General features: G+C 41.9%; 1 protein-coding gene across 1 annotated transcript in view; it reads left to right on the top strand.

Moving 5' to 3' along the window:
- Positions 1–613: 613 nt before the first annotated feature.
- Positions 614–10,021, top strand: part of MAPK1 (mitogen-activated protein kinase 1) — a gene marked incomplete at its 5' end in the record, with an annotated part of 41,212 nt that continues 31,804 nt past the window's right edge. Inside the window, 2 exons of the mRNA XM_006768963.2 lie at positions 614–825; positions 3,587–3,776. Of these exons, the coding sequence (XP_006769026.1) occupies positions 614–825; positions 3,587–3,776 (402 nt within the window). The remainder of the gene's footprint in view (positions 826–3,586; positions 3,777–10,021) is intronic.

The raw sequence follows: 10,021 nt of genomic DNA, 5'->3' as shown, positions 1-10,021 counted from the left end.
TTTGAAACAACAGTAGGAAATTGTTTTGGAGGCAGAAATGATTACTCTCACCAGAATGCAATTGCTGTTAAAATCAGTGAGAAAGCCCTGGCTGGTATTTCAGTGGTTAGAGCATTTGGCCTGCGCATTGAAGAGTCACAGGTTTGATTCCTCTTCAAGGGCACATACCTGCACATTGAAGGGTTGCAGGTGTGATCGGCAGCCACAATCAGTCTCTTTTCTCCTCTTCCTCCTCCTCCACCTCTTCTTCCTCCTTATCCCTGCTTCCCTCTCTTCCTCCCTTCTTCCCTCCCTCCCTCCCACGACCTAAAAATCAATGGAAAAATATCTTCGGTTGAGGATTAACAAAACAAAAAAACAGTGGGAAATGTTCGTGTATGTGTCATAAACCCATGTTGCCAGGTTTATAAAAATGGGCATCCACAATTACCAGGGCCAGGCCCTCTGCTCCCTTTTTCCAGCTGCATCTCCCATAGTTTGGGGCCTTTTTGTGGATAAATACATGCTGCCTTCACATCTATTAAACAAATATTTAACCAGGGTGTTAAACATTTAATACTTTACCAGTTTGCATTCTTTCTACGAGGATATTCTGAGTTTTTTTTAATGCTATCTCTTACCCCTTCCTTTTCCTTTTTATAGCTCTGCTTATGATAATGTCAACAAAGTTCGAGTAGCTATCAAGAAAATCAGTCCTTTTGAGCACCAGACCTACTGCCAGAGAACCCTGAGGGAGATAAAGATCCTCCTGCGCTTCAGACACGAGAACATCATTGGAATCAATGATATTATTCGAGCGCCAACCATCGAGCAAATGAAAGATGTGTATCCTTTGCAGACATCGGGCTCTAGTACTTGGTACCTTGTTGAGTAAATGTAATTTGAAATGTCCTGGACTTACCAGATTAAAGAAAAAGTATATAGAGCACATTTAAAGGGAAATTGTAATATGTTTGCCATTTACTATAACACTTGCATTATATAAAATTTTTCTCTGATGCTTTTTTTTTTTTTAACATATTTTATTGAGTTTTTACAGAGAGGAAATGAGAGAGATAGAGAGTTAGAAACATCGATGAGAGAGAAACATCGACCAGCTGCCTCCTGCACACCCCCTGAGCCAAACCGGTTTCGGCTTCTCTGATGCTTTTTATCAGTTCTGTTTTTAGTGTCTTTGGACAAATTCAGTTTTCTCTTGTCAATTTCAGTAAAGATTTCCTTTATGTGTAGTTATGGAAAATCTTGGATAATACCATTTCTAGTCATGCTTTCTTCATTTAAGATATAGTTGTTATGACGATGAAACAGAAAAGAAAAAGTTGTAGACAAAGAGAGAGAGGCTACTCTGGATATCACCTGGTCAAATCCAGACAGTCCTAATCTTAGACAAACTCATTTTACCTTTTTTTTCTTTTTTTAAATATATTTTATTGACTTTTCAGAGAGGAAGGGAGAGGGATAGAGAGCTAGAAACATCGACCAGCTGCCTCCTGCACATGTGCCCACAACCAAAGTACATGCCCTTGACCGGAACCGAACCCGGGACCCTTCAGTCCGCAGGCTGACGCTCTATCCACTGAGCCAAACCGGTTTGGCATCATTTTACCTTTAGGTCTCCGTTTTCTCATCTTTAACATTAAGGTACTAGCCCAGGGGTGGGCAAACTTTTTGACTCGAGGGCCACAGTGGGTTCTTAAACTGGACCGGAGGGCCGGAACAAAAGCATGGATGGAGTGTTTGTGTGAACTAATATCAATTCAAAGTAAACATCATTACATAAAAGGGTAGGGTCTTTTTTTTTTTTAGTTTTATGCATTTCAAACGGGCCGGATCCGGCCCACAGGGCCGTAGTTTGCCCACGGCTGGACTAGCCCTCATGATCTTTAAGGCGACTCTCCTCTGAAATTATGTAATTAACTAGGACCAACATTTAGAAATCTGGACTAAGGAGGTCCAAAGGATGCTACCTGGGCAAAGACTATATTTGGAAGATAAAGGCATTAAATATACTGAAGAGGATCTGCCAGAAAAGTTACAGTTTCAGCTAGTGCAGGATTCCTACCAGCTTGCCTAATTTGCATTCTGCGCCTCCAGGGAGAGGCAGCTCACTATCTCTAGGCAGCCCTTTCCATTTTTAAATAGTTCTGTTACTAAGTTGTAACATATTTTAAGTGAAATACCTTCTGCTCCTACCAACTGTTGTCTTGTTTTACCTTTTGCCATAAAAATCAAATCTCTTTCTGTTAACAAGTTTGCAAGTAAGGTTTCATTTGAATCCCATGTCATGTCTCATCTAGCATGAATCTGTAGGAGACATACATTAATATGAACACAGAAATGAATAAAGGAAAGGCAAAATAGCCCTAGCCGGTTTGGCTCAGTGGATAGAGTGTCAGCCTGCAGACCAAAGGGTCCCGGGTTCGATTTGATCAAGGGCACATACTTCCAACATAGGCCCTGGTCAAGGGCTCATGCAGAAGGCAACTAGTCGATGTGTTTCTCTCATATCGGCATTTCTCTGTCTTTCCCTTTCTCTTTGACTCTCCCTAAAAATCAATGGAAAAATAGCCTTGTGTGAGGATTAATAAAAAATAAAAGAAACGCAAAATAATTACTAATGAAATGCTATTATGGTGAAGTTAAAAGCTAAAGGCTTGCCTTGGTCAGTGTTTCTCACTGGTTAGGGTGTCAGCCTGTGCAATGAAGGATCTCGGGTTCGATCCCCTGCCCTAGTTGGGGCATGTGCAAGAGGTAACCAACGGATGTCTCTCTCACATTGATGCTTCTCTTTTTTTCTCTTTTTCTCTCCCTCCCCATCCACCTCTCCTTTCTACTCTAAAAAGCAATGGGAAAAATATCCTCAGATGAGGATTAACAAACAACAACAACAAAAAGCCAAAGGCTTATAACTTAATTTCTGTAAATAATTTAGCCATAGCTAAAGTTATAGATGCTTAGATACATGAAAAGAAAGCAAGAGAAACAAAACTAGCACAAGCTCCTTTCTCATAGTCTTATTTGGGATCTTAACATTAATTAAAAAGTCAAGTAGATAGATTGAGAGTTGAATTTAATAGCAGTGTGTTTTAGGCCTGTATTTCCAAAAGTTTTATGGTTGATTTTTGAGGAGAAGGGAACAAGAAGGGAGGTAGAAGAACAGTGACATTACAAGTTGTTGCTGGGCCAAAGAAAGGAGTGTATGATGCTTGCTGGTCACCACCTTCACCCAGCTCTTTCCAACAAGCGTTGGAGGGGCTTTTTGATGTTGGACAACTCGGAGACCAAGAAGGTTAAGGATTTCAAGATTGGTGAATATTTCCATAACAGCCTGTTTCAGGTCTTAATGTAGGCAAATAATAGGTCATTATCAAGCAAATATAATGCCGTTTGTCTCATGAGATCTAAAAAAGAGTTAACTACTTCAGATTCCTTACATAAAGGAATACTAAGTTTTCATCAGTTTCTCATTTCCCTTATGGTCCTCATGATGTAATAATGAACTGCTTGAGGAAAGGGTTCATTTGTTTTCAGTGCTTTGCTAAGTGTGACCAGCTGTTTGGTGTGTTACCTTAACCTGTCCAAACAGATATATAGTACAGGACCTCATGGAAACAGATCTCTACAAGCTCTTGAAGACACAACACCTCAGCAACGACCATATCTGCTATTTTCTTTACCAGATCCTCAGAGGGTTAAAATATATCCATTCAGCTAATGTACTGCACCGTGACCTCAAACCTTCCAACCTGCTGCTCAACACCACCTGCGATCTCAAGGTCAGGCAGGTTCTTTACTTTTAGGATGATACATATTGAAAAAACTTTTACTGGGCATGTTTTTATTTATTCTTACTCATATTTAAAATTATACCAGAAATATGTGAAAATATTTTTATGGCCAAAAATAAATTCAAGAGTGCTAGTTCTCTTTTCCATCCCATTGTTCCTTCCTCTCCAGAGGTAACCACTATAACAGATTAGTGTATTTTCTTACAGAGTTTTTTCTATGCTCTTACATAATGTGTACTTTTAAAAATATATACGTTTCTTGGTTTTTAGAGAAATAGAAACATCAATGAGAGAAAAACATAATCTATTAGCTGCCTCCTGCACGCCCCCCTATTGAGGATCCAGCCCGCAACCTGGGCATGTGCCCCGACAGGGAATCAAACCGTGACCCCTTGGTTTCTAGGTTGACGTTGAACCACTGAGCCACAAGGGCTGGGCCATAATGTGTACTTTTATGCTTATATTAGAGGCCTGGTGCACGAAATTCGTGCACTTCGTGGGGGGGCTGTCTCAGCCCAGCCTGCACAGTCCAGGAGCCCTCAGGGGATGTCCGACTGCCACGGAAGCAGAAGAGGCTACTGCCACTGTGCTCGCCAGCTGTGAGCCCGGCTTCTGGTTGAGTGGTGCTCCCCCTGTGGGAGTGCACTGACCACTAGGGAGCAGCTCCTGCGTTGAGCGTCTGCCCCCTAGTGGTCAGCGTGTGTCATAGCAACCGGTTGTTCCACGCTTTGGTCAATTTGCATATTAGACTTTTATTATATAGGAAGGATATAAAAGTAGGATCATGTGCATTATGTGTAAGTTAACATAATCATCTGTTTCATTGGTGACTGTTTTCTTAAATAAATTTCATAAGAAGAATACTCAGGAAACCTCAATGACTTTAATACCCAAATAAGGCATTTTCAGTAAGCAGGAAAACTCTAGATCCTTTACAGTCCTGAGAATTCCCTTGAATATGAGCAGCATATCCTATATAATAAAAGGCTAATACGCAAATTGACCGAACGGTGGAACGACCAGTCGCTATGACGTGCACTGACTACCAGGGGGCAGACGCTCAACATGGGCTGCCCCCTGGTGGTCAGTGCGTTCCCACAGGGAGAGTGCTGCTTAGCCAGAAGCTGGGCTCATGGCTGGTGAAAGCAGCGGCGGTGGGGGGAGCCTCTCCTGCCTCCACAGCAATTCTAAGGAGTAGTGAGCTGAGTGGTAAAGAGCAGTGAGTAGGTGGATAGACATCCTCCCAAGGGCTCCTGGACTGCGAGAGGGCACAGGCAGGGCTGAGGGAACCCTCCCACCCCAGTGCACGAATTTCGTGCACCAGGCCTCTAGTCTATATATACACTTCTATTTTAATAGGTAGCAAAGCTAAATAAGTAGGGAAATCTACAGATGTTTTAGGTAAGAAAAAGGAATGTGGATTCAGTCTGACAAAAATTAATGTGCATTCAAGAAAACCTAGAGCCTGCTTGGCGTGGCTCAGTGGTTGAGTGTCAGCCTATGAATCAGGAGGTCATAGTTTGATTCCCGGTCAGGACAGATGCCAAGATTGCAGACTCAATCCTGTGCAAGAGGCAGCCTTCGGTGTTCTCTGTCATTGTTGATGTTTCTGTTTCTCCCTCTCCCTTCCTCTCTAAAATCAATAAAAATATATTTTAAAAAGAAGAAGAAGCCGAAACTGGTTTGACTCAGTGGATAGAGCGTCGGCCTGCGGACTGAAGGGTCCCAGGTTCGATTCCAGTCAAGGGCATGTACCTTGGTTGTGGGCACATCCCTGGTAGGAGATGTGCAGGAGGCAGCTGATCGATGTTTCTAACTCTCTTTCTCTCTCCCTTCCTCTCTGTAAAAAATCAATAAAATATATTTTAAAAAAAAGAAGAAGAAGAAGACCAGGATATCCTCAGGTAGACTCCTGGGCTCTGGGCTCTGTGCTGGCAGCAGCAGGGGTGGATGTGGTACTGGGCATGGACAAGTGTGCGAGCAGGCAACAGAGCTGCTTTCAGCAAGGTGGAGTTGGGTGTGCCATAGGCCCTTCTTCTCTGACCTGCTGGTGGCCCACCAGGTGGCACTGCTGCACCTGAGCTCCAGTGGATGCATCACAGGCTGTACTGCCCTTGCACACAGCGCCACTGCTGGCCATCACTGGTCTGCATGCCATGCCCATTGCCCTGTAGCCTTAATGGACTGGATAGGCACCTTCCAGGAAAGGTAGACAAGCTGTACTACCTGCAGGTTGATTCAGCCAAGTACCTCTGCCTCAAGGCCATCACGCTGTTCACACTCAATGCCTTGGGCCTCTCAGACCCAGTGCACATGGAAAATCTTCAGAAGGCTCAGATGACCCTTACCGAGTACATCAGGCCCAGTACCTGTCCCAGCCACAGTACTATCAGCGCCTGTTGCTCTGACTTCCCACCTTGCACTGTCATCGTCTCCCTCAACTTCCTCTGTCCTTCATACATCTGGTGGGTAAAACTCTGATCTGAAACACGCTGCTGTTCGGAAGAGTGTACCTTCAGTTGACCCTATAGCTCCAGCCAGAGACCGGACAGGACACTGGGGCACCATGGCCTGGTCTGCAGAATTCAAGGAAACACCGCTGATTGGGCCTCAAGGAGATTCCCCAGACCAAGGACCCCAACTTCTCTTCTCAGATTCCTTTTTTTTAAATAATGATCATAAAACCAATGACTGATCATTCAGGCTCCTGCCTTGTCTTCTTCAGAACCCTAGCCAAGATGGGAGAGACTGAAGTTCTAATCCTAGGACAGCCTTACACAATCCTGGGACAGTCTTGACCCTCAGCACTCCAGGAACTCCTGGGAAGGTAGGGTTTGCTTCCCTGGTATGATGGACAGAAGCCTGGCATCTGGACTGGAGGGGCAAGCCACAGTCAGGAAAGATTGATACAGCTCCTCTGGACATGGGATTCATGTTGTACACTACATGATGAATGAATTAAGGCTACTAATAAAGGTGTTTCCTACCTGCAAAAAAAATTAAAAGACGATAAACGGAAAGATATACCATATTCATAGATTGGAAGACTTGATACTTTTAAGGTATTAATATTCCCCAAAGTGATCTATCGATTTAATGCAGTCCCTATCAAAGCCCCAGTTGGCTTTTTTGCAGAAATGAACAGGTTGTTCCTGAAATGCATGTGGAAATTCAAGAGACCCAGAATAGCGAAAACAACCTCACAAAAGAATAAAGTTGAAAGACACTTCCTAATTTCAAGCTTTACTAAAAATATAGAGTAATAATAAAAAAAGTGTGATGTTGGCATAAGAGTAGTCATATTATGAATTGAGAGCGATAAATAAACCCATAGGTTTATGATCAACTGATTTTCGATAACAATGCTAAGATCATTCATTGGGGAAAGAATACTCTATTCAACAAATGGTCCTGGAGCAATTGGATAGCCATACCCAAAAGAATTAGATTGGGCCACGCCTCACATCATGTGCAAAAATTAATTCAAAATGGATCGAAGACCTAAATTTAAGAGCTACAACTAGAATCCATTTAGAAAACATAGAAGTAAATCTTTGCAATTTTGCATTAGGCAGAGCCTCTTAGACATTGGCACCAAAGCACAAGCAACAAAAGAAAAACAATGGGTTTCATCAAGAGTAGGAATTTGTGCCCTGGCTGGTGTGTCTCAGTTGACTAAGTGTTGTCCCATGCACAGTAAGGGTGCCGGTTCCATTCCCAGTTAGGGCACATGCCCCTGTTGTGGGTTCAGTTCCCAGTTGGGATGCGTACAGGAGGCAACCAATCGATGTTTCTCTCTCTTTCCTTTCTAAAATTAATAAAGCCATAAAAAAGATTAGGAATGGGTGCTACAAAGTAAACCATCAAAAAAGTGAAAAGACAACACACAAAAGGAGAAAAAATGTTTGTAAATCATGTACTGCAATAAGATATACCAGGACTACATGATAAACTCTTACAATTCAAAAATTAAAAGATAACCAAAAAAAATCCCCCAAAAGATAAATAACCAAGTTTAAAAACGGGCAAAGGATCTGAATAGACATTTCTCTAAAGAAAATACACAAATGTCCAATAAATACATTAGTCAGTAGGGAAATGCAAATCAAAACCACAATAAGATATCACTTCATACAAAGTAGGATAGCTGTAATTAAAGTCAGATAAGCCCTAACCAGTTTGGCTCAGTGGCTAGAGCGGCGGACTGAAATGTCCCAGGTTCGATTCCGGTCAAGGGCCTGTACCTCGGTTTCGGGCATATCTCCAGTAAGGGGTGTGCAGAAGGCAGCTGATCGATGTTTCTCTCTCATAGATGTTTCTAACTCTATCCTCTTCTTTCCTCTCTCTTAAAAAAAAATCAATAAAGTATATTTTAAAAACAAATAAATAAAAAATAAGTCGAGTAAGTGTGAGGATTTCACTCCTGTGTATATGCCTAAGTGAAATGAAACATGACCACACAAAAAGTACACGAAGATTCATAGCAAAATAGCCTAAATATAGAAACAGTTCAAATGTCCAAATGATGGATGAAATAAAATGAAGTAGATTCATTACATGGAATACGAGGGAGTGAAGCACAGATACATGCTACAACATGGATGAACATTATTTTGTAAGTGAAAGCCAATCATAAAAGGCCACGTATTGTATAGTTCCATTTATATGAAATGTCTAGAACAGAAAAATCCAGACAGATTAGTGGTTGCCGAGGACCAGTGGGATAGGGAAGAGACGGCTAATGGGTTCAAGCTTTCTTTTTGCAGTTACAAAAATGTTCTAAAATTGGCCCAGCTGGGTGTTGCTCAGCAGCTGAGAGTCTTCCCAGGAACCAGGAGGTCACCCATGTGATTCCTGGTCAGGGCATATACCCAGGTTGCAGGTTCGATCCCCTGTAGGGGGCGTGCAGGAGGCAGCTGATTAAGGATTCTCTCTCATCATTGATGTTCTATCTCTCCTCCCTTTCTTTCTGAAATTAATAAATATATATACATTTTTTTAAAAGAATGCCAGTCAATAAATGCAGAAGGAATAATAAAGTTAGAAAAATTACGTTTTGCAACCTCTAATGTTGATTTGTGCACTATAATCCATGGATCCGTTGTTGACCCTCCTCAGACTAATCCCCTGGGCTACCAAAGCCTACCCACATGGATTCCCTCTTCATCTCCCACCTAGACCATGTCTCAGTCTGGAGCCCACTCTTAACTCCACTTGGATGCTACGTATCCCCCTGGGCTGCTGTAGTTCTCCCCACCCCACAGAGAACATTGGGTCACCTGATCCCACCTAATAGCTTTAGGACTGGAGTTCCTGGGAGGAAAGGACAAGGAGGAGCTCCTGTACCCTGTTCTGAACTTTAAGAAACATATATTGCAGCATAGTGATATGTTCAGTTGTCTTTCCTAGTGAAGGAATGCTGCTCATTCCAATTTTTAATTTTTCTTCCTTAATATTGCCACTTTGAACACTGTAATTTTATTAACAAGATTATTTAATATTTTAGCCTGATAACCTAACCTTTACACTGATTTTTATTTTTAAGAGCTTGTTAATTCATTATTGTGAAAATACAGTAAATCCTCGCTTAATGTCATTGATGGTTTCTTCAAATTTATGCAAAAGGACATGTAATGAAACCAGTTTTACCATAGTCTAATTGATATAAGCAAAAGTTAAATTTCTTATCAACATTATAACAAAATGATGTTATTCAAGGACCTTCTGATCTAGAATGTCTGCCAATTAATTCACCCCAGTTGTTATGCTTCTTAACACTAGATTGCCCAAGGAAGTCATTTTGACTGCTTTTTAATTTCAATTAGAAAAACAATGATGTATATAATGACAGAATTTCTTAGAATTTTGTGACTTTTTATACAACATATAAATGCGTTTATTAATAATTGTAGTTACCTCCCCCTCCTTCATTTCCGGTATATATATATATGTGTTATACCTATATTGCCCGAAAGCAGTCATTTTGACTGCTTGGGGAAATTTTTTAAAAGGAGAGTGTGTGGATGTGTGGTGTGTGTGTGTGAGTGAGGGAAGGACAGTTTAATCCTGCAGGAACAGCAGAGGCTGGCAGACCAGGATCCCTGGGACAGGGAGAGACTACCACCGCTGCGGGCACTCTCCGGACTGCAGGACTCGGGCATGGAGTCCACGCTATCTTGAAGGGGAGAGTGGCCTCTTCTAGAAACTTATCAGCACCACCACCCAGACAGGAC

Source organism: Myotis davidii, unplaced genomic scaffold (assembly GCF_000327345.1).
Source record: "Myotis davidii unplaced genomic scaffold, ASM32734v1 scaffold223, whole genome shotgun sequence".
In the NCBI taxonomy this organism is placed as follows: domain Eukaryota; kingdom Metazoa; phylum Chordata; class Mammalia; order Chiroptera; family Vespertilionidae; genus Myotis; species Myotis davidii.
This window is presented reverse-complemented; position numbering and strand designations above follow the sequence as displayed.